This window comes from Rhinoraja longicauda, chromosome 12 (assembly GCF_053455715.1).
Source record: "Rhinoraja longicauda isolate Sanriku21f chromosome 12, sRhiLon1.1, whole genome shotgun sequence".
Classification (NCBI taxonomy): domain Eukaryota; kingdom Metazoa; phylum Chordata; class Chondrichthyes; order Rajiformes; family Arhynchobatidae; genus Rhinoraja; species Rhinoraja longicauda.
Genome location: NC_135964.1, coordinates 11,504,252 through 11,529,215, shown reverse-complemented (window position 1 = coordinate 11,529,215; position 24,964 = coordinate 11,504,252). Strand labels below are relative to the sequence as shown.

General features: G+C 43.2%; 1 protein-coding gene across 1 annotated transcript in view; it reads left to right on the top strand.

Moving 5' to 3' along the window:
- The window catches only part of LOC144598644 (transmembrane protease serine 9), a 117,088-nt gene extending 92,565 nt beyond the window's left edge, over positions 1 to 24,523 (top strand). The window contains exons 32-37 of the mRNA XM_078408854.1: positions 5,514 to 5,630; positions 9,009 to 9,125; positions 13,243 to 13,426; positions 17,606 to 17,877; positions 20,999 to 21,135; positions 23,998 to 24,523. Of these exons, the coding sequence (XP_078264980.1) occupies positions 5,514 to 5,630; positions 9,009 to 9,125; positions 13,243 to 13,426; positions 17,606 to 17,877; positions 20,999 to 21,135; positions 23,998 to 24,171 (1,001 nt within the window). The 3' untranslated portion in view covers positions 24,172 to 24,523. The remainder of the gene's footprint in view (positions 1 to 5,513; positions 5,631 to 9,008; positions 9,126 to 13,242; positions 13,427 to 17,605; positions 17,878 to 20,998; positions 21,136 to 23,997) is intronic.
- Positions 24,524 to 24,964: the final 441 nt, after the last annotated feature.

Sequence of the window (24,964 nt, the reverse complement as noted above, 5' to 3'; positions counted from 1 at the left end):
TGCATCGACATAGAGTCCAGTATCCTTCGGGCAATCCCTATCATACGCTCCCAGGCCCCTCCCATGTGGGAGGCATGGGGCGGATTGAATTCCCATGTGCAAGTGTGGTCCCTCAGGTATTCCTGAACCACTGGTTCCTTCGCCATCTTGTGGAATCCCAGTTCTTTGCTTCCTCCTATGAAGTTTGTCCCACAGTCAGAGCGCAACTGTCTTGCAGGTCCTCTAATAGCAAAGAACCTTCGGAGAGCATTAATGCAGCTTGAAGTCTCCATCGTCTCGATAACTTCAATATGGACTGCTCTGGTGCTCATACAAGAGAAAAGTACAGCCCAGCGCTTGCCATGAGCATGCCCTCCTCTAGTTCTGCGTGCGGTGACTGTGAAAGGACCAAACACATCCAGGCCGACATATGAGAATGGAGGAGATGTGCTTACTCGTTCCTCTGGTAGGTTGGCCATCACCTGGTGTTGGTTTTTCCCACGGAGCTTCCTGCATGCGAGGCATTTGTGAAGAACACTGCTGACACATGTCTTACCACCGATCGGCCAGAATCCCGCAGTGCGCACAGCTCCCTCAGTGAACAGGCAGCCCTGGTGCTGGACTCGGTTATGATAGTGACGTATCAATAAGGTGGAGATGTGGTGGCGGCCTGGTAAGACAACAGGATTCCTTTCTTCACTGTTCAGTTGTGCATGTGCCAGACGACCGCCAACTCTTATTAGTCCATTCTCATCGAGGACAGGATTCAACATAGCCAGAGGACTATTCTTGGGAATGTTTCTCTTTTCCATGAGAACGTTGTATTCCTCAGGGAAAACTGACCTTTGAACAGAGAGGATGGCTACAGTCTTGGCTTGAACTAGTTCCTCTTGAGGATGCGGTTGTTCAGACTGGTGCCAACCAGTGCATCTGTGTGATCGATTGACAGCGGAGGACTTGAAAGAGCGGGCTACATGGATAAGTGAAGCGATTCCCTTCAGCAAACTGTCCCATGTGGAGAAACGCTCAAAGTGTTCCGAACCAAGTTGTCTGTCTTTCACACTGGTGGAAGATGTGGTAACTTGGGGCTGAGGGCGAATCTCAGAGTCGATCTCTGGACTTACCAGTTCGAAGGAGGCTTGTGTGGTAAGGTGATATGTGGATGGCTTGTAGAGGAAATCTGGCCCTGTAAGCCAATTTATATTCTTAAGTTGAAAGGCAGGAACGGATCGTGAAGCGTGATCTTTGTCTGTTTTGCCTGTCAAGTCACCTTTGAAGGCATGATGAAACCCATGTTTGTCATCTCTGATGCTCGGCTTCTCTTTGAGATGGATGTGGTTTTCGCACGGTGTGGTTGAAGGCCTGTCATTCTCTAACACACTGGTTCTGAAGCATTGCAGTCAGGGATCATCTTAGTTGTGCCTTTTATTAAGATGCTGTTGTAGGTGCATTCATGAATCAAGAGTGAAACTGTAGAATAACACAACAAAATACATAAGCGATTCAATAGTGTTAGAACAAGTGTAATGACAAGGTAGCTATGGCTTGCTGCTACATACTACATGAATTTTAAATAACCCAAAAATGTCTGAATTATTACTATAAATGTATATTAAATTACAATAATGCACTTTAAATACAACGTAGTTTTCATGACCGGCCTACTTTCTGTTTCAACCCATTTCGGTCCCACACCATCCAGGCACATGTAACATTTCAGCAATTACAGCATAAATCTTACAAAGTTGCCAAAAGCGTTCTCCTCACAAATATCACCAAATACAATTAGAATATAGGGTTACATAACACAGAAACTCACAGATGATGCTTTCACAAGCTTAAAGGAAAGGATGGCAGCAGATGTACAAGTTTGCTTCTTGGACTGCCTGAGGAGAAAATGGCTGCTTTGAGGTCACGCTTTGAGGTCACAAGAGGTCACAAGAGACCCACTTCCTGATCAAACAAATCACCACTAGGGGCGCTAAAACAGTGCTAAAAGAACTCAAAAGCCTGGGGCAGAACAACAGCCATAAATGCAATCAGTTTCTGCTGCAGCAGTTAGTACGGCAGCAGGAGGTTCCTCTTCTGCGAAGTTGAATATTTCATCAGTATTCCGCATGGGTAGCTTACAACCCAACGTTATGAATATTAAATTGTCCAATTTTTGGTAACTACCGCCCCCACCCCCGCCACCTTCCATGTACCACATCTGGACTCACACCTATTCTGGCCTCACAATTTGCAACTCTTCAATCCATTTGACTCACACCTTCCGTCTTTTCATCTCTGACCTTTGTCCAACCATCTACCTACCAAAACCCCCTCTGGCCTGTGTCAACCTATTACCTGCCAGGCTTTGACCTACCCCTCCTCTCGTCCAACTTTCCTTCCCCCCCCCCCCCTCCACAATTGGTCTGAAGAAGGATCCTGACTTGAAACGTCACCTATGCATGTTCTCCAGAGATGCTGCTTGACCTGCTGAGTACTCCAACATTTTGTGTATCAGTAATCCTTTGCCCATTGAGCCCAGCATCTCGCCATTGGGATAGGTAGGGTAGACATGTACACAATAGACAGTATAGCAAAGGGGATTACAGAGGCATGAGGCAGGAGCTGGCCAGAATTGACTGGAAGGAGGCCCTTGCAGGGAAGATGGTGGAACAGCAATGGCAGGTATTGCTGGGAATAATGCAGAAGTTGCAGGATCAATTTATCCCAAAGAGGAGGAAAGATTCCAAGGGGAGTAAGAGACACCCGTGGCTGATAAGGGAAGTCAAGGACAGCATAAAAATAAAAGAGCAGAAGTACAACAAAGCAAAGAAGAGTGGGAAGCCAGAGGATTGGGACTCTTTTAAAGAGCAACAGGAATGACTAAGAAGGCAATACGGGGAGAAAAGATGAGGTACGAAGGTAAACTAGCCAATAATATAAAGGAGGATAGTAAAAGCTTTTTTAGGTATGTGAAGAGGAAAAAAATAGTCAAGGTAAATGTGGGTCTCTTGAAGACAGAAGCGGGGGAATTTATTATGGGAAACAAGGAAATGGCAGACGAGTTGAACCGGTACTTTGGATCTGTCTTCACTAAGGAAGATACAAGCAATCTCCCAGATGTTCTAGTGGCCAGAGATCCTAGGGTGACGGAGAAACTGAAGGAAATCCACATTAGGCAGGAAATGGTGTTGGGTAGACTGATGGGACTGAAGGCTGATAAATCCCTAGGGCCTGATGGTCTGCATCCCAGAGTACTTAAGGAGGTGGCGCTAGAAATTGTGGATGCATTGGTGATCATTTTCCAATGTTCCATAGATACAGGATCAGTTCCTGTGGATTAGAGGGTAGCTAATGTTGTCCCACTTTTTAAGAAAGGAGGGAGAGAGAAAACGGGAAATTATAGACCAGTTAGTCTGACATCAGTGGTGGGGAAGATGCTGGAGTCAATTATAAAAGACGAAATTGCGGAGCATTTGGATAGTAGTAACAGGATTGTTCCGAGTCAGCATGGATTTACGAAGGGGAAATCATGCTTGACTAATCTTCTGGAATTCTTTGAGGATGTAACCAGGAAAATTGATAGGGGAGAGCCGGTGGATATGGTGTACCTTGACTTTCAGAAAGCCTTTGACAAGGTCCCACATAGGAGATTAGTGGGCAAAATTAGAGCACATGGTATTGAAGGTAGGGTACTGACATGGATAGAAAATTGGTTGCCAGACAGAAAGCAAAGAGTGGGGATAAATGGGTCCCTTTCAGAATGGCAGGCAGTAACTAGTGGGGTACCGCAAGGCTCGGTGGTGGGACCGCAGCTATTTACAATATACATTAATGACTTGGATGAAGGGATTAAAAGTACCATTAGCAAATTTGCAGATGGTACAAAGCTGGGTGGTAGTGTGAACTGTGAGGAAGATGCTATGAGGTTGCAGGGTGACTTGGACAGGTTGTGTGAGTGGGCGGATGCATGGCAGATGCAGTTTAAGTGTGAGGTTATCCACTTTGGAGGTAAGAATAGGAATGCAGAGTATTATCTGAATGGTGTCAAGTTAGGAACAGGGGACGTACAACGAGATCTGGGTGTCCTAGTGCATCTGTCACTGAAAGGAAGCATGCAGGTACAGCAGGCAGTGAAGAAAGCCAATGGAATGTTGGCCTTCATAACAAGAGGAGTTGAGTATAGGAGCAAAGAGGTCCTTCTGCAGTTGTACAGGGCCCTAGTGAGACTGCACCTGGAGTACTGTGTGCAGTTTTGGTCTCCAAATTTGAGGAAGGATATTCTTGCTATTGAGGGCGTGCAGCGTAGGTTTACTAGGTTAATTCTCGGAATGGCGGGACTATCATATGTTGAAAGACTGGAGCGACTAGGCTTGTACACACTGGAATTTAGAAGGATGAGAGGAGATCTCATAGAAACGTATAAGATTATTAAAGGGTTGGACACGTTAGAGGCAGGAAACATGTTCCTGATGTTGGGGGTGTCCAGAACAAGGGGCCACAGTTTAAGAATAAGGGGTAGGCCATTTAGAACTGAGATAAGGAAAAAAAAAATCAGTCAGAGAGTTGTGAATCTGTGGAATTCTCTGCCTCAGAAGGCATTGGAGGCCAATTCTCTGAATGCATTCAAGAGAGAGCTGGATAGAGCTCTTAAGGATAGCGGAGTCAGGGGATATGGGGAGAAGGCAGGAACGGGGTACTGATTGAGAATGATCAGCCATGATCACATTGAATGGCGGTGCTGGCTCGAAGGGCCGAATGGCCTCCTCCTGCACCTATTGTCATACAGCACGGAAACAGGCCCTTCAGCCCACCTCATCTATGCCATCCAAGGTGCCCTATCTAAGTTAGTACCATTTGCCCAGATTCTTCTTAACGTTTCCTATCCATACCCCTTGAAGTGTCTTTTAAATGCTGTTATAGTCTCTGCCCCAACTATCCCTGCTGGAAACTTGTTCCATAAACCCACCAGACTGTTGAAACCTGTAAGGTGAGAGCAGAGAGGTTTAAAGGAGACTTGTGGGGACAGTTTATTTTTGAGGTTGGTGCCTGGAACGCACTGCCAAGGGTGGAGACAGATGTGAGGCTTTTAGGTAGGCACATAGAAATGCAGGGGATGGAGGGATATGGTTCATGTGCAGGCAGATGTGATCAGTTTATCTTGGCATCATGTTTGGCACAGACATTGTGAGCTATTCCTGGTCTATCTTGTTCTGTTCCATGATCCACTGTGACACACAGGTAGTGAGGAAGGGAGGCGTGTTTAGAGTGAACTCATTCAATGAGCATTATCATTTTATTTCTGATCTTCTTGAATTTGCCGTTCATTTCATATTGTAATTGTGCACCTCTATGAAAGGCATTAGATCACAGTACAAAAATATCTACATTTTCCACTTTAAAACAAACAGACCGTGCCAAGAATAACATTCAGCCACAATCTCTTGAAACTAAATGTAAGTTCAAGCAAAGCGCATCAGATGCAATTTCCTTAGCTGGCCTCCAGTAGTTTGTACATTAACAAGTTGTTTCGGGTCCATTTTCAGATTGTGCAGTTGGATTCTTTGCATGCCACAAAAATAGTTGTTTGCCTATTGCTGCCTTATGTGACGGAAATATGGATTGCCTTGATGGCAGTGATGAGGCTAATTGTGAAAAAACAGGTAAGAAAGAGAGTCAAGAGTCTAGTGTTTAATTGTCATATCATAAGAAATAGTAGAATTAGGCCATTTGGCCCATCGAGTGTGTCAATCAGGGCGGATCTATTTTTCCCTCTCAAACCCATTCTCCTGCCTTCTCACGAAACCTTTGACATCCTTACTAATCAAGAACCTGTCAATCTCCAATGACTTGGCCTCCTCAGCCTTCTATGGCAATGAATTCCACAGATCCACCACCCTCTGGCTAAAGAAATTCTTCCTCAAATGTACTGACAATGGAACAATGAAATTCTTACTCGCTGCAATTTTACAGTGATAAACGCAATACATAGATAATATAAACAAAGAATCAATAAATTAATAATGATAATACTAGTGAAAAAAGCAAAGTCCTTAGTTCCATCAAAGACAGTCCATAGCTCACAGTTGAGGTTAGTGTTGTGCAATGTTCAAGAGCTTCATGATTGCTGTTTTTGAACCGAGTGGTCACAGTTTTCAAGCTCTTTTACCTTCTTCCCGATGGTAACAGTGAAATGAGAGCATGACCAGGGTGATGTGGTCGTTAATGTTGGCTGCCTTTTTGATCCACCTTCTGTAGATCCCTTCGATGGTTGGGAGGTCAGTACCTGTGATGGGCTGGATAGTGTCCACCACTCCCTGTAGTGTCCTTTATTCTTGGCCGTTTGACTTACTGAACCAGGCCGTGATGCATCCAGTCAGTATGTTCTCTTCTGTACACCTGTAGAAGTTCAAGAGAATATTTATCAACACCAAATCTTCTCAATCTTCTAAGAAAGTAGAGGTGTTGATGGGCATTAATGTGCTGGGTCCAGGAAAGGTAGTGCATCCGTGGCTAACAAGGGAAATCAAGGATAGTATTAAAACAAAAGATGAAGCATACAGATTAGCCAGAAAAAGTAGCATACCAGAGGACTGGGAGAAATTCAGAGACCAGCAGAGGAGGACAAAGGGCTTAATTAGGAAAGGGAAAATAGATTATGAGGGAAAACTGGCAAGGAACATAAAAACTGACTGCAAAAGCTTTTATAGATATGTCAAGAGAAAACAGGTGAATTGATCATAGGGAACAAGGAGATGGCAGACCAATTGAACAAATACTTTGGTTCTGTCTTCACTATGGAAGACATAAACCGTCTGCTGGAAATAGCGGGGGACCGGGGGTCTAATGAGATGGAGGAACTGAGGGAAATCCAGGTTAGTCGGGAAGTGGTGTTAGGTAAATTAAATGGATTAAAGGCAGATAAATCCCCAGGGCCAGATAGGCTGCATCCCAGAGTGCTTAAGGAAGTAGCCTCAGAAATAGTGGATGCATTAGTGATAATTTTTCAAAACTCTTTAGATTCTGGAGTAGTTCCTGAGGACTGGAGGGTAGCTAATGTAACCCCACTTTTTAAAAAGGGAGGGAGAGAGAAAACGGGGAATTATAGACCAGTTAGCCTAACATCGGTAGTGGAGAAAATGCTAGAGTCAGTTATTAAAGATGTGATAGCATCACATTTGGAAAGTGGTGAAATCATCGGACAAAGTCAGCATGGATTTACCAAAGGCAAATCATGTCTGACAAATCTTATAGAATTTTTCGAGGATGTAACTAGTAGAGTGGATAAGGGAGAACCAGTCGATGTGTTATATCTGGACTTTCAGAAGGCCTTCGACAAGGTCCCACATAGGAGATTGGTGTACAAACTTAAAGCACACGGTATTGAGGGTTCAGTGTTGAGGTGGATAGAAAATTGGTTGGCGGACAGGAAGCAAAGAGTAGGAATAAACGGGTCCTTTTCGGAATGGCAGGCAGTGACTAGTGGGGTACCGCAAAGCTCAGTGCTGGGACCCCAGTTATTTACAGTGTATATTAATGATTTGGACGAGGGAATTGAATGCAACATCTCTAAGTTTGCGGATGACACGAAGCTGGGTGGCAGTGTTAGCTGCGAGGAGGATGATAGGAGGCTGCAGAGTGACTTGGATAGATTAGGCGAGTGGGCAAATGCATGGCAGATGCAATATAATGTGGATAAATGTGACGTTATGCACTTTGGCGGCAAGAACAGGAAAGCAGAGTATTACCTGAATGGTGACCGATTGGGAGAAGGGGAGATGCAACTTGACCTGGGTGTCATGGTGCACCAGTCATTGAAAGCAAGCATGCAGGTGCAGCAGGCAGTGAAGAAAGCGAATGGTATGTTGGCATTCATAGCAAGAGGATTTGAGTTTAGGAGCAGGGAGGTTCTGCTGCAGTTGTACAGGGCCTTGGTGAGACCGCACCTGGAGTATTGTGTGCAGTTTTGGTCTCCTAACCTGAGGAAAGACGTTCTTGCCTTAGAGGGAGTACAGAGAAGGTTCACCAGATTGATCCCAGGGATGGCGGGACTTTCATATGAGGTAAGACTGGATAGACTGGGCTTGTACTCGCTGGAATTTAGAAGACTGAGGGGGGATCTTATAGAAACATATAAAATTCTTAAGGGGTTGGAGAGGCTAGATGCGGGAAGATTGTTCCCGATGTTGGGGAAGTCCAGAACCATGGGTCACAGCTTAAGGATAAGGGGGAAGTCTTTTAGGACCGAGATGAGAAAACATTTCTTCACACAGAGTGGTGAGTCTGTGGAATTCTCTGCCACAGAAGGTAGTTGAGGCCAGTTCATTGGCTATATTTAAGAGGGCATTAGATGTGGCCCTTTTTGCTAAAGGGATCAGGGGGTATGGAGAGAAGGCAGGTACAGGCTACTGAGCTGGATGATCAGCCATGATCATATTGAATGGCGGTGCAGGCTCGAAGGGCCGAATGGCCTACTCCTGCACCTATTTTCTATGTTTCTATGTTTCTAGGACAGCTCTGCAGGACCTATACATCAGGAGGTGCAGATCCAGAGCAAGTAAGATTATGAGGGACCCCTGCCACCCCAGTAACGGACTGTTCCAGATGCTACGATCAGGCAAACGCCTCCGCTGTCACGCTGTGAAAACGGAGAGGATGAGACGGAGTTTCTTCCCACAGGCCATCAGGACTGTCAACTTTTATAACTCCAGAGACTAATTTTTGTCTACACTATAGTAACTTTATTAACTTTATTTATATGCTGTAACTGTAATTCTTTTTTGTGCACAATCCGCAGGCATTGCCACTTTCATTTCACTGCACATCGTGTATGTGTATGTGACAAATAAACTTGACTTGACTTGATATGCACTCCCAGAGACTTGAGGCTGTTGACTGTCTCCACCGCCAACCCAATTTGCATTGTCATCATTAATAACTTATGGAGTTTTATTTACCGGGTAAATGTGTTAGTTTGAGTTCTGCTGTTACTGTTCAATGTCTCCATTGATGCTTATTCTGCCTTCTGTGCCCTTTGTTAGATGTGAATTGTACTGTCAACACCTACAGATGTGCTGACCATAGATGTGTTGTCAAACCCAACGCCGAATGTGATGGTGTGCAGGATTGTGTAGATTTAAGTGATGAACTTTATTGTGGTAAGTCATCATCGGTGATCACTCAAAATGTCCTCCTGGTGGGTCCTTTCTGTGGTATGTCCCTCCAGGTGAACCCCCGTGCTTGACATCTTCTGACATGGGGCGACTGGTGACACTTGGTAGGCATGAGCGAGTTGGGCCAAAGGGCCTATTTCCGTGCTGTATGACAATAGTAACATCCCACATGTGGGTCTGGTTACCAGAAATACAACTAGGTTTAGGGCATATCAGTTTAATGAAGGAGGTATCAATGCACTGGCAAAGACCTTACACTCTTTTCAGGCATGTGCCCTGGGCAGGTCTTTTATATCTGTACCAATGTCACAGGGAGCATCTGGCATTTTGGTGCCTGTTTTAAACTGCCAGGTGGAGCTAACTGAAAGTTTAGGAAATGATTTGGATCCATGAGGTTCTCTGCAGATGTAACAGTGAGATAGTCAAGTGAGAAAGAAGGTTTGCTGTGATCACCGACTGATATTGGTATGATCCCGAACATCATTGTCCCTCTCAGTCTTCAAGTGTGTTGGCATGCCAGCCAAAGCTATTTCAAAATTATTCAACTAACCCCCCCATCCCCAAAACTGTACCTTTGTTTTATTACAACTTTGAACTATTATCTATAGTTTTCAATGTGAAATATATCTTTAAAAGCATCAGGCTTATTTATACACTTTCAAAGCAAATTGGTTGAGAGAGGAAAGAAACCATTGTGTTTCTTTGCTGCTCACATTATTGTCTTTCTTTGGAGAATTTGCAGAAAGTGACATATCAATGAAAGGAATGCATGCACATAATAAAATGCAGGCTGTCGTTTAGTTCTCAGTAGTGCGGTATTCGGTGGACGATCATTGCTTATTTTTCCCTGGGATCCAGTGAATTCCCTGAGATACTGAAGGAAATTCACATTAGGCAGTTGTGTTGGGTAGACTAATGGGACTGAAGGCTTATAAATCCCCAGGGCCTGATGGTCTGCATCCCAGGGTACTTAAGGAAGTGCTTCTAGAAATCGTGGACGCATTGGTGATCATTTTCCAATGATCTATAGATTCAGGATCGGTTCCTGTTGATTGGAGGGTAACTAATGTTAACCCACTTTTTAAGAAAGGAGGGAGAGAGAAAACGGGAAATTATAGATCAGTTAGCCTGACATCAGTGGTGGGGAAGATGCTGGAGACAATTATAAAAGAAGAAATTGCGGAACATTTGGATAGCAGTTACAGGATCGTTCCGAGTCAGTATGGATTTACGAAGGGGAAATCATGCTTGACTAAACTTCTGGAATTTTTTGAGGATGTAACTAGGAAAATGGACAAGGGAGAGCCAGTGGATGTAGTGTACCTGGACTTTCAGAAAGCCTTTGATAAGGTCCCACATAGGAGACTAGTGGGCAAAATTAGAGCACATGGTATTGGAGGTAGGGTACTAACATGGATAGAAAATTGGTTGGCAGACAGGAAACAAAGAGTAGGGATTAACGGGTCCCTTTCAGAATGGCAGGCAGTGACTAGTGGGGTACCGCAAGGCTCGGTGTTGGGACCGCAGCTATTTACAATATACATTAATGACAGATGAAGGGATTAAAAGTAACATTAGCAAATTTGTGGATGGCACAAAGCTGGGTGGCAGTGTGAACTGAGGAGGATGCTATGAGGATGTAGGGTGACTTGGACAGGTTGTGTGAGTGGGCAGATGCATGGCAGATGCAGTTTAATGTGGATAAATGTGAGGTTATCCACTTTGGTGGAAAGAACAGGAAGGCAGATTATTATCTGAATGGTGTCAAGTTAGGAAATGGGGAAGTACGAAGAGATCTGGATGTCTTTGTTCATCAGTCACTTAAAGTTAGCATGCAGGTACAGCAGGTAGTGAAAAAAGCTAATAGCTTGTTGGCCTTTATGACAAGAGCAGTTGAGTATAGGAGCAAAGAGGTCCTTCTGCAGTTGTGCAGGGCCCTAGTGAGACTGCACCTGGAGTACTGTGTGCAATTTTGGTCTCCAAATTTGAGGAGGGATATTCTTGCTATTGAGGGAGTGCAGCGTAGGTTCACTAGGTTAATTCCCGGAATGGCGGGACTGTCGTATGTTGAAAGACTGGAGCGACTAGACTTGTATACACTGGAATTTAGAAGGATGAGAGGGGATCTTATTGAAACATATAAGATTATTAAGGGATTGGACATGCTAGAGGCAGGAAACATGTTCCCAATGTTGGGGGAGTGCAGAACCAGGGGCCACAGTTTAAGAATAAGGGGTAGGCCATTTAGAACGGAGATGAGGAATTTTTTTTTCACTCAGAGTTGTAAATCTGTGGAATTCTCTGCCTCAGAAGGCAGTGGAGGCCAATTCTCTGGATGCTTTCAAGAGAGAGCTAGATAGAGCTCTTAATGATAGCGGAGTCAGGGGGTATGGGGAGAAGGCAGGAGCGGGGTATTGATTGTGAATGATCAGCCATGAACACATTGAATGACGGTGCTGGCTTGAAGGGCAGAATGGCATCCTCCTGCACTTATTGTCTATTGTCTATTGGCTATAACTAATTTCCTATTGGGCTTATCCTTTGCGATCAGTATCCAGTTTGTTTGTCACTGTATGACTCAGCTTCAGCAGGGACTGAGAGACACTGGTCTTTCATTACTCATCTGTACCTGAAAGGAATGCTTTTGCTGACAAGCCCATGTTCATCAGGTGAGATTCGCAGTTACAGAATACACAATGATCATTGTGTTTGCTGTTTGTATGTAGGTCACCCTCAGTTTGAACAAAACCACGGTTTTGCTCTACATCTAAAATGTTTGTGAAGTTTTGCATTGACTTCAATTTATTCCTTTCTGGTGCCAGTTTCTTACTCTCCGTTGAGGACATGATGGTTTTTCGATAAGGCCAATGAGGGGCAGGGGAGTGCTGCAGCTGGAGGTGCCGCTGCTTCAGAGACCTGGGTTCGATCCTGACCTTGGGTGCTATCCGTGTGGAAATTACACACTGTTGCTGTGACCATGTGGGTTTTCTCCAGGAGCTCCACTTTCCTCCAACAGCCCAAATATGTGTGGGTTTGTAGGTTTGGCTCTGTAAATTACCTCTAGTGTGTAGGAACGGATGAGAGAGTGGGATAACATAAAATTCCATTCTATGCATGTCCATGTGCCTATCTAAAAGGCTCTTAAATGCCCTTATCATATCTGCTTCCATCACCAACCTTAGGAACACATTCCACCATTGTGTGTAAAAAAAAACCTTCCTCGCCCATCTCCTTTAAATTTTCCCCACCTCTCACTTTAAAGTTGCACTTGACATTTTCCTCCTGAGACAAAGATTCTGACTGTCTATGCTACCTATTGTGTTTATTGTTTTGTATATCTCTATCAGGTCTCCCCTCAGTCTCTGACACTCCAGTGAAAACAATGCACATTTGTCCAAACTCTTTTTATATTAATACCACCAAATCTAGGCATCATTCTGGTGAACCTCTTCTGCATCTTCGCTGAACTCTCCACATCCTTCTCGTAATGAGGTGACCAGAACTGCACACACAGTCGAATGTTAGAAATCAACACCCTAATGAGGAGTATTGCATGTATCAAAATGAACCGAAACATGGTGATACAAAAGACTGCAAATGCTGGAATCTGGAGCAAAAAGCAAACTGCTGGAGATACTCACCAGGTCGAGCAGCATCTGTGGAGGCAAAGGGCTAGTCGTCACTTTGGGTTGGGACCTTGCATCAGGACATCAGGATTTGTCAGAAGCACACTGGGAGATGTATGCTTTGCAAGTGGTATTAAAAAGCTATCAAACTATTGTCTGGAAAAACAGCTGGCCCACTATCTGAGGGCACGAGATTAATGGAATGTTTCTGCATTGAATATTCCTACACTGGTACCATTCAAAATGCAACACACCTGCATTTTATATTAAAAAATATGTGGCTTATTAAGTGAAAATGTTCTGCTTTTTAATACAGTCTATCAATTCATTCAAACTGTTTGTAATTGAGCTCATTTGCAGGAGGGCAAACGTATGTACAGTTGGACATCTGAGAGATGTTTTTCCTTTGATCAGCCTGACTCCGGCAGAATCAGAGTCAGCCTCTAACGAAGAGCTGTCTTCCTTTTTTCATGTAGAGTGTGGAAGCCAACCGTCCATAAAAAGTCGGATCGTCAATGGTAACGATGCATTGATTGGAGAATGGCCCTGGCAAATCAGTCTCCACTTTGGCACATTGGGCCATACATGTGGAGCCACGTTGATAAATAATTGGTGGCTTCTGTCTGCCTCTCACTGTTTCCAAGATGCGGAGTCGTACAGGTGAGTGAGGTGCCAGGGAAAGAAAAATCTGTGCTGCTGTTTAATGGAATATTGGCATTTGTTCAATGTTGGGGGAGTCCAGAACCAGGGGCCACAGTTTAAGAATAAGGGGTAGGCCATTTAGAACGGAGATGAGGAAAACCTTTTTCAGTCAGAGAGTTGTAAATCTGTGGAATTCTCTGCCTCAGAAGGCAGTGGAGGCCAATTCTCTGAATGCATTCAAGAGAGAGCTAGATAGAGCTCTTAAGGATAGCGGAGTCAGGGGGTATGGGGAGAAGGCAGGAACGGGGTACTGATTGAGAATGATGAGCCATGATCACATTGAATGGTGGTGCTGGCTCGAAGGGCTGAATGGTCTACTCCTGTACCTATTGTCTATTGCCTATTATCTATTGTCTAATAGTAAATACTAAATACATCTGATTAGAAGTAGCCACATTATTATGTGCTGCATAATCCAATATTTAGTTTGAGGCAATCAAACACTAAATTAGCTTAAACCTAATGACACAAAAATTGAATTCTCCAATATACGTAACTAACCATCCCTTCCCGTGTTTCTCCTTCCTCTCACCCATTTCCTTCCCCTACATTCCTTACTCTCTCTTCACATTTTGCAATTCATCTATCCTTACCTCCTTGTCTCACACTTTTTGTCTTTTCATCTTTGCCCTTTGTCCAATCATCTGCCTATCAAACCCCCCGATCCCCTCACCTGTATCCACCTATAACCTACCAGGCTTTGTCCTGCCCCGCCTCTCTTCCAGCCTTCGCTCCCCCCACCACTCTCAGTCCCGCTGAATTACTCCAGCATTTGGTGTCTATCTTTGGCGACCCATTCCTTCTCTCCAGAGATGCTACCTGTCTCGCTGAGTTACTCCAGCATTTTGTGTCTATTTTTGGTGTAAACCAGCATCTGCAGTTCCTTCCTACACACTCTCAGTCTGAAGATGGGTATTAACCCAAAACGTTACATATCCATGTTCTCCACAGATGCTTCTTGGCCCACTGAGTTACTCCAGCACTTTGTGATTTTTTTGTAAACCAGCATCTGCTGTTCCTTGCGTCTCCCTCGTTTTCTTTCTCTGTTATGGATAACTCTGCCATCTAGTGGTCAGTATATAAGGGGAATGAGTATTTACGTACAAGAAGTGGGTGAAGAATTTGGTTCATTATTGCTTACATTTTGTTTACTGCAACCTCCCTTCCATTGACTCCATCTACACTTCACGCTGCCTCGGCAAGATCACCAGCATAATCAAGGATGAGTTTCACCCCTCTCCCATCAGGCAAGAGGTACAGAAGTGTGAAAATGCATACCTTCAGATTCAGGGACAGTTTCTTCCAAGCTGTTATCAGGCAACTGAACCACCCTATCAACAACTAAAGTGCAGTCCTGAACTACCATCTACCTCTTTGGAGACCCTCGGACCATCTTTAATCGACTTTACTGGACTTTATCTTGCACTAAACATTATTCCCTTTATCATGTATCTGCACACTGTGGACTGCTTGATTGTAATTATGTATAATCTTTTCACTGACTGGATAGCATGCAACATGAGAATAAATTAAACTAAAAAAACTAAAACTTAAATCTACAAAGTGGTGTCCTTGGTGACCTGCAGATCAGTGTGATGGATTGCCCCATTCATCATGTGAATGGTTTAAGCACTTTGTGTGAACATTACACAGAGCTGGAGTGAAGTTGGGGTGTTATGTTTCAGTTATGCAAGATATTCTGAAAAAGATGGTTTTAGAGAGTGTGGAGGCATTAGTGTTGATCTTGAAAGAATCACTAGAGTCAGGAATGGTTCCAGAGGACTGGATAATTGCAAGTGTTACTCAGCTGTTCAAGCAGGGAGCGAAGCCAGAGAGGGGAAATTATAGCCGGTTAGCCTGACTTCAGTGGTTGGTAATATTTTAGAGTCCATTATAAAGGATGAGGTTTCCGAGTATTAAAAAGCAGGTGATAAAGTAGGCCACGTGATAAAGTAGGCCACGTGATAAAGTAGGCCACGTGATAAAGTAGGCCACGTGATAAAGTAGGCCACGTGATAAAGTAGGCCACGTGATAAAGTAGGTTTTGTGGAGGGGAGATCTTACCTGACAAATCTGTTGGAATTCTTTGAGGAGGTTAATAGCAGGATAGACAAAGGAGAGTCAGTGGATGTGGTTTACCTGGATTTTCAGAAGGCCTTTGATAAAGTGCTGCATGTGAGGCTGCTAAACATGATGAGAGCCCATGGGATCAGAGGCATGATGCCAGCATGGATAGAAGGTTGGCTGAATGGCAGAAGACAGAGTGGAACTAAAGGAGACATTTTGTGGTTGGCTGCCAGTGAATAGTGGTGTTCGGCAAGGGTCGGTGCTGGGGCAACTACTCTTCACGTTTGTATCAATGATTTGGATGAGGGAATTGAAGGCTTTGTGACCAACTTTGTAGATGATTCGAAGATAGATGAAGGGGCAGGTAGTGTAGAGAAAGCAGGGACTCTGCAGAAGATCTTGGACAGGTTGGGAGAGTGGGCAGAGGGGTGGCAGATGGAATACAGTGTGGTAACATGCAGTAAAGCACTTTGGTAATAGGAATAGTGTAGACTACTTTCTAAAAGAGGAGAGGATTCAGAAATCGGACGTGCATGGGACTTGCTGATGCAGGATTCCCAATTAATTTGCAAGTTGAATTGGTTGTAAGGAAGGCAAATGCAATGTTAACATTTATTTCGAGAGGACTAGAATATATAAATCGGGATGTAATGCTGAGGTTTTATAAAACATTTATCAGACCACATTTGGAGTAATGTGAGCAGTTTTGGGCCCCCATATCTGAGGAAAGATGTGCTGGCATTGGAGGAAGTTGAGAGAATGATCCTGAGGATGATTGGGTTAATGTAAGATGAACATTTGACGGCACTAGGCCTGTACTGCATTCTGAAAACTTACCGAATAGTGAAAGGCCTGGACATAGTGGATGGAGAGAATGTTTCCATTAGTGGGAAGGGTCTAGAACCAGAGAGCTTAGCCTCAGAATAAGAGGACGTACCTTTAATAAGGAGATGAGGAGGAATTTCTTTAGTGCGGTGAATCTGTGAAATTCATGGCCACAGACGGCTGTGGAGACCAAGTCATTGGATATTTTTAAGGCAAATATTGACAAATTCTTGATTAGTACGGGTGTCAAAGGTTACGGAGAGAAGGAAGGAGTATGGGGTTGATGAATGATTGATCAGCCATAATTGAATGGCAGAGAAGGCCTACATCTGCTCCGATGACATGAACTTATGTTGGTGAAGCCGCATTTGGAGTATTGTGTTCATTTATAGTCGCCTTACTTTAGGAAAGATATTATTTAGCTGGGAAGAATGCAGTGAAGATTTACCAGCATGTTGCCAGGACTTTGAGATGAGAGGGGAAAGATTTAATTGCACTAAGCATCTGATTGCTAAATCCAGGCACGATAATGTCTACTCCACAGGGTCCTAACTCTGTCAGGGAGTCAAGAGTTATAAAGCACGGACCAACCCAACCAACATGCCCCATCTAAACTAATCCCATTTTACCACTAAATCTTTCTTCTCCATATACCTGTCCAAGTGGCTTTTAAATATTGTTATAGTACAAGCCTCAATTACTTCCAGATACCCAACATCTGTATGAAAATGTTGCTCCTCAGATTCCTATTAAATCTTTCTCCTTTCACCTTAAACCGATGCCCTCTAGTTTTTGATGCACCTATCTGGGGTAAAACACTGCATTCACCCTATTTCCCTCATGATTTTATACAACTCAATAGGATCACCCCTCATCCTCCTGCGCTCCAAGGAATAAAGTCCTAGCCTGCCCAACCTCTCCATGTAAATCTTCTCTGCACCCTTTCCAGCTTAATGGCATCTTTGCTGTAGCAGGGTGACCAAAAATGAACATAATACTCCAGGTATGGCCTCACCAGTGTCTTGAACAACCACCAATATGCTACTTGAAATTGAACCATGGTTTAGAATGAACCAGATGTATTTTTCCTTCCATATTTTGTGCTAAATGTCCTAATATTATCACAAAACACATTAAATATTAACATTTATAAAAATGGAAGATACTGTATCTAGTCACGCTTCAGTGTTGCCCAGGGATCTTATTGCATTGAAGATACTGTGAGCATGTTGTTTTCCCTGGCAGGTACTCTGACCGACAGTTGTGGAGAGTGTACATTGGAGCACACTCGCTCGGCTTTACTGACGAGGACGTGGAAAGGCGACTCATAAAACGGCTGATAATCCATGAACAATTTGACAACGTCACGATGGATTATGACATTGCATTGCTTGAACTTTCGTCTCCTGTTAGGTACACCAGTTTCATCCAGCCCGTGTGTCTTCCTTCACCATTGCACGTCTTCCCAGCAAACCAGAGATGTTATGTCACTGGCTGGGGCTTACTACAAGAAGGCGGTAAGTTAGTTATACTTCAAACTAATTCCAAGAGATCACTTTTGTTACATATTATTTATAATATCAATTGTGTTCCGATGACATTTACATATAAAATAATCATTGTAAAAGCTGGTGTGATCAATCGTTTCACACAATTATCAAGCTACTGAACTTTACTCCCATAAGCTAAGGTTTAGCTCCATCTTCCAACCTACCTCATTGTGGACCTTGCACTTTATAATGCTAAATGAAATAACACCATATTCTGCCCTGCACTGCACATATTCTGTTATTTTTCTCTTTGCACTACCTGTTGTACTTGTCAAAGGTATCACAAAATGCTGGAGTAACTCAGTAGGTCAGGCAGCATCTCTGGAGAGAAGGAATGGGTGATGTTTCAGGTCGAGACCCTTCTTCAGACTTGTTATACTCAGCTATAGAATGTAATGGCTGGATAGCATGCATGCAAAGCTTTTCACACGTGCCAATAATAAACCAATACCAATAATGGGGTCCCTTTGCCATCCACTAGCTGCACAAAGGCAGCGCTGTGGTGTCTACACTTGGCCAAGCTTTGCATGGCAGTGAGGATGTAGACTGGCTGGAAGAACAAGACATGAAGCCTGGGTTCTCCTTGGATGACTGTGAGTCCAAAGTGGAGGCAGAACATTACCCTCACTGAACCAACAGCAAAGCACAAGCAATGGCCTCTCTTTCCTTGTCAACCCCAACACATAGAAACAAGGAACTGTGGGATCCAGTTTACAAAAAAAAAGACACAAAGTGCTGGAGTAATTCAGTGGGTCAGACAGCATCTCTACAGAACATGGATAGGTGACGTTTCGGATTGGGACCCTTGTTCAGACTGATGGCGTGGTGTGGGGAAGGGGAAAGAAACCTGGAAGAGATGAGGGGCAGGCCAAAGCATGGCAGGTAGTAGATGGGGGTTTTGATAGGCAGATTGTTGGACAAAAGCCAGAGATTAAAAAACAGAAGGTGTGAGTAGACGCTTAAATTTAACATTCAACTAACATTCTTGACTCAAAGATCTGGTTTCATCGAACATGATGAACATCAAACACGTCTGCTTTCATCCGTCCTTTTCACGCCTTACATCTCTTTGTACCCTTCCATATCTCACGTATCTTGATCACCCATATCTTTGGTGTAAACCAGCAGATGCAGTTCCTTCCTACACATGACTTGACCCAACAACAGGCAAGCCCAGAAAGTAAAGTGATGTTAAAGAATAAAAATAATGCACCTGAATTAAACATTAGAAAAGTCACAAAATGACATCATTCCCACTGTGTACATACAATACTTTTCCTTTCCTCACTCTTCCACTCTTGTGCTACTTCTGGAGTGTCTGTGGATAGGCTGCTCAAATACCTTCCTTTCCATCCATGAGGAGCGTTCTGAATTTCCAAATGCTTTTCAACCTGAATTTAGAAACTTGATTGACCAGTTAAACCAAATTAGGGGAGTTCCAATGAAACCAATGAAAAACAAAGTCAATGGTAATCCATCTGCTGCAATAAAAAATTAGAGAGGTTGAGACATATTGTATCTTTACACTGCTGAAGTGATGCCAATAACATCTGGGTTTAAAAGCCAGTAAGAGCCTGAAGAAAGGTTGTTGTGCTTGTACCTGTACAAGGGCAGTTGGATAGGCAGTGGATTTGGTGTTCTTTGAGTGGAGTCCTTCCTCCCAGACCATCATAAGATCATCATGAGACCAAGCAGCAGAATTAGGCCATTCAGCCCATCGAGTCTTCTCCACCATGCAATTAAGGCTGATCTATTTTTCCCACTGAACCCCATTCTCCAGCCTACTCCCCGTAACCTTTGATGCCCTTACTAATCAAGAACCTATCAATCTCCGCTTTAAAAATACCCAATGGCTCAGTGTCCACCACCATCTGTGCCAATGAGTTCCACAGATTCACCACCCTCTGGCTAAAGAAATGTCTCCTCAACATTCTAAAGTTATGTCCTTTTATTCTGAGGATGTGCCCTCTGGATCTAGATTCCCCAACTAATGAAAACATCTTCCCCACATCTACTCTATACAGGCCATCTCTACTATTGTTTGTTTCATGGCCCCGATGCTACCATTGGATACCATTCTGATGCAGAATGATAGTCTTACCGCTCGGAAACAGGCCCTTTGGTGCAACGTCCATGCTGACCAAGATGCCCTACTCAGCTCGACCCATTTGCCCGCTTGAAAACAGATTTTGTTTTTATTGAGAATTAATTGACACAGTTGGATGTTGGTTCTAAGATAGTTTTAAGCAGTAAGACTAGGACTTTTTTTGTAGATGGGTGCCAAAGCACATATCATTCCTTGCTGTTGGTGTCTATTATGGATCATCATCTATAATCTGCTTAAGCTGTTTAAGGACATGAACACCTGATTTAATTAATCAATTTTATTTTTTAAACTTCAGTGATCTTTGTGTAATCCTAAAAACAAAGAAAATCTTAAGAATTTAGAGGTGGCAGTACACTGCACTGGTACATAACGTCACAAAAAACACTGGATAAGAGATAAATATCATTGTGGCTTTGCACAGGTAATGAATACTAAATATCTCACAATCACACTAATACTTTATTAGCCAAGTATCCTTCCTCGTCGGGGTGATCAAGCTCCAGCATCCAGGAGGGGGGGGGGGAATCTCGGCTCCTCCGCGCCGGCGATCTACCCCGGGTCGGGACCAGTCGAACCTCGTGCAGCTTGGAGCTCCTGACCGGTCTCCACCGGAGACTGCGAGCTCCTTGATGTTAAGTCCGCAGGTCGCGGTTGGAGCGTCGATCTTAGGCAAGGAATCGGCTCAGATGTAAAGTTCACGCGCCTACAGGGGCTCAAGATTAGTCGTACGCAAGGCCTCCAGCTCCACGATGTTAGGCCGCAGGGCGACCGGAGTTACAATCCGGAAACAATCGCATCTCTGGCAAGGTAAGAGATTGCCCTACATTAGGCATCAGGATCAACAAGTACAGTAGTGATCTATAAAATTATATATTATAAATTGTACATTGTATATGTAGACCATTACTGGAAGATGTCCACATTTGAAAAGGATGGTTTTTGACTGCTGCTGAGGAAAAATACATGTTTTTTGTTTTGCAGGTCATCTCCCTTTAATCCTTCAAAAAGGTGAAGTTAGAATCATTAATCAAACAACATGCAATAACTTTATGGGAAATATACTAACGTCACGAATGATGTGTGCAGGATACCTCACTGGTGAAGTTGATGCATGTGAGGTATGTAAAGGATGTGTTCATAATGATGGATACAGTTGCCAATTGTACTGTCCACAATCTTCTAACAACATAGGGCACATAGTCGTGCAGTGGTAGAGTTGCTGCCTTACAGCGCCTGTGGCGCCAGAGACCCGTGTTCAATCCCGACTACAGGTGCTGTCTGTACGGAGTTTGTGCGTTCTCCCCCTGACCACGTGGGTTTTCTACGTGATCTTCTGTTTCCTTCCACACTCCAAAGATGTACAGGTTTGTAGGTTAATTGGCTTGGGTTTGTATACTTGGTATAAGTGTAAATTGTCCTTACTGTGTGTATACTTGTGTTAATGTGCGGGGATTGCTAGTCGGTGTGGACTCGGTGGACCGAAGGGCCTGTTTCCGCACTGTATCCCTAAAACGAAATCTACTGTAAAAAACAGTGAAAATCTATTAGCTTTAATGTTGCAAAACATCCCAAGATGCATTTCAGGATATTGAACAGAGCTTGCTTGGTACTGGGCCAGATGTATTTTAGGACATCTTTCACATCAAAGAGTCAAGAATGTTTAGATAGCATATGTGCTAATAATTAAATTCTTAATTGAAGCAGCTTAACAAGCCTATAAACACATGTATAATAAACAAAAAAACGATAAATGAATAACCACGATACAAGTGCAAAAGTCCGTTGTGCAACCGTTGTGCAACCAAAGACATTAATCAGGACCGTTTATAAACATTAAACATGAACAGAACGGTGCCATTGAATCAATCATCCAAAATTCATTATTCTATAAGTGTATCGTGCAATTATGTCATTTTTGATATATTATACAATATTGGATATATTTAAGAAATCTTTTTTTGCCTGACCTGTGACCGGCCTTCCTGGCTTAACTGAAGAAAGAAAACAAGGCAATTAATTTTTTCCCCTGATTATTGAACATATTCGTGGTGTTGGCAAGAATATGACACTGGGAAACTTAGGAAGGAAGCTGTCAAATTAGACCAAAGAAGATATTACCAGGAAACGGGAGTTAACCTTTTTTTACCTCATAGCTGTTCTGCATACAGTTCCCCATTTACACAACCAAGTATTTAGAAATACCTCCTGCAGCTGTCAACTCAAAGAAATTACAAGAGGCTTTGTGTATAAGGGTAAGGATATCTTACTACAGATATATAGGGCCTTGGTGAGACCCCACAACTGAGTGCAGCCAGATTGCTGGGATATTGGGTCTGTTTTATGAGTAGGGTGGACCTCTGTCCTCTAGATGTTTGGAAAAAAACTGATCTCAGTGAAACATTCATGAAAGCTTCAACTGTGTAGACATGGGGGAGGTCTTTCCACTTGCTGCAGAATCTTGAACCAGGGATAACATTCTTATAATGAGTAGGTCATTAAGAAAGGTGTTTAGTTTAGTTCAGCATGGAAATAGCTCTTCGGCCCACTAAGTCTGCGCCAATCAATGATCACCCATACACCAGTTCTATCCGACACATTAAGAGCAATTTACAGAAGCCAATTAACCTACAAGCCTGCACAAATGTTTTTTTGTGGGAAGAAACCGGAGCACCCGGAGGAACCCCACTTGGTCACAGGGAGAACATGCAAACTCCGTACAGACAGCACCAGTAGTCAGGATAAAACCCAGATCTCTGGCGCTGTTTGGCAACAACTCTGCCACTGTGCTGCCCTTAGGTGGAGAAATGTCTTTGTTCACAGGGCAATGAATCACTAGGAATCCTCACTTGAAGTGCTGTGGAGGGTCAGGTATTGAAAAGACTCAGCGATCAATAACCTTCTGGATATTAGAGGGATCAAGACACATGATATAGGACAAGAAACTCGTGTTGAGGTGGTGGACTACATTGATCATGTTAAAGGGAAGAGCATTCTAGGGAGTTAAACACAGTCTCAGAGCTGTACAGCAGCAAACAGGCCCTTCGGCCCACCTTTTCCAAACTGACCAAATTGACATAATGGGCTAGTTCAATTTGGCCAAATGCCCTGCATCTGGTGCTAATTTTTAAATTCTAAGTCTAAGATTTGATTGCTCGTGAATACTGAGCAGTGACATCTGAAAATATAAACCCAACTCTGCGTGATAAGTACAAATTGTAAGTTTAATAAATTATTAAGTCCATTTTAAAGTGATTTTTATTTGAGGTTACCATGATGATATTATAGGGAAGTAACCATTTGGCTCAACCAGTCCACGTTAGCATTTTTACTTTACTTGATCTTTTGCCATGGATAGGAAGAGTTTAGAGGGCTATGGGCCAAATGCAGCCAAATGAAACTAGCCCAATGTGCCAACTCAGTTGCCATAAACATGGTGGTCTGAAGAGTCTGTTTCCATACTGTACAGCTCTGTGACTCTATAATTTCTCATCTAAATTGATCAATGTAGCCCTCTATTTCCAGATTTGCCGCTTAAATATGGGTACAATTCACTTCAAGTACTTGTGATAGCCAGCACTACATGCTCACAATTCTTTAATTAAAAGTTCTTCTGAATACTGAAGAAGGGTCCCAATCTGAAATGTCACCTATCGATGTTCTCTTGTGATGCTGCTAGACCCATGAGTTACTCCAGCACCTTGTGCCTTTTTTTGTAAACCTGCATCTACAGTTTCTTGTGTTTCCTTCTTCTGAATGCCCATTGAATTTCATGGTAACATAGAACAGTACGCCACATCACAGGAACAGGCCGTTATCTGTGCTGAACATGAGGCATGAACATGAGGATTAAACTAATCCCCTCTGCCTGCACGTGAATCCCATCCATCTTACATTAATAGCTTCAAACGAACAGCAGAAGTTTCAGAAACCTTGTTTCAGGATCCTTTGATGGAGTTGCATCTTTTTCTTGTTCTCTGCAGGGTGACTCTGGAGGGCCACTGGTTTGTGAAGAACTATCTGGAAAATGGTTTCAGGCTGGAATTGTGAGCTGGGGTCAAGGATGTGGCCGGTACGGACACCCTGGGGTTTATACACGCATCACAAAGTTCCGAGAGTGGATGCACAGGAATATCGGAATGGCTGGGAACTCTTGAAAAATGTAACTGTGCAAGGAACGAGTACTTTAATTTAATTCAGGCAGTTTTCAATTTCACTCCTAATGCTCATAGCACCACATCAGTAGAACACTGCAAAGTATTTACTTACAAGACTTAGTGACACAGCAGTGATAGAATTTATGATTCGATTAAATGAAGATAGCATGGTCATTGTGTTCCTCTTATTGTTTCTGTAATGGTAGCCAAAGAGATGAGAGGACAAAGAATTAGCCAGGATTGCAATTAGATCAAAACATTGTCATGCATTTGTACTTTACTGCCCCCTTGTACAGCTGAACTTCATTACAGTCTGCTAGAGAATGTTTCTGTCATGATTCAGCAGTATAGTTTAAAACGCATTTCATAGTGAATGTTCTATAACAATGCACTTATACTTCAGGAGTCCAGAGTGTTTAATTGTTATAGATACCGGCCACAGAACAATTAAATTCTTGCTGCACTGTAACTGGCCCGTGAACACAATATCACACAAACATATATATTTATCAGTAATACAATAAATTCATAACCATAATGCAAGTTGACCATAATAGTTCAAAACTGAATTCTGTAGTGCAACCAAAGATACAGTCAATAAAAGATCGTAGTTGCTGAGATTAGTGTTGTGCAATGTTCAAGAGCCTGATGGTTGCTGAGTAGAAGCTGTTCTTGAACCTGGAGGTCAAGGATTAAGTTAGACTGACATTAATAGATCTAGTTTGTGTGTCAGACAGGCAATGGCCTTTTTCTCCAACCTGGATGAAATTTCAGATTGTTTTCTCAAGTACAA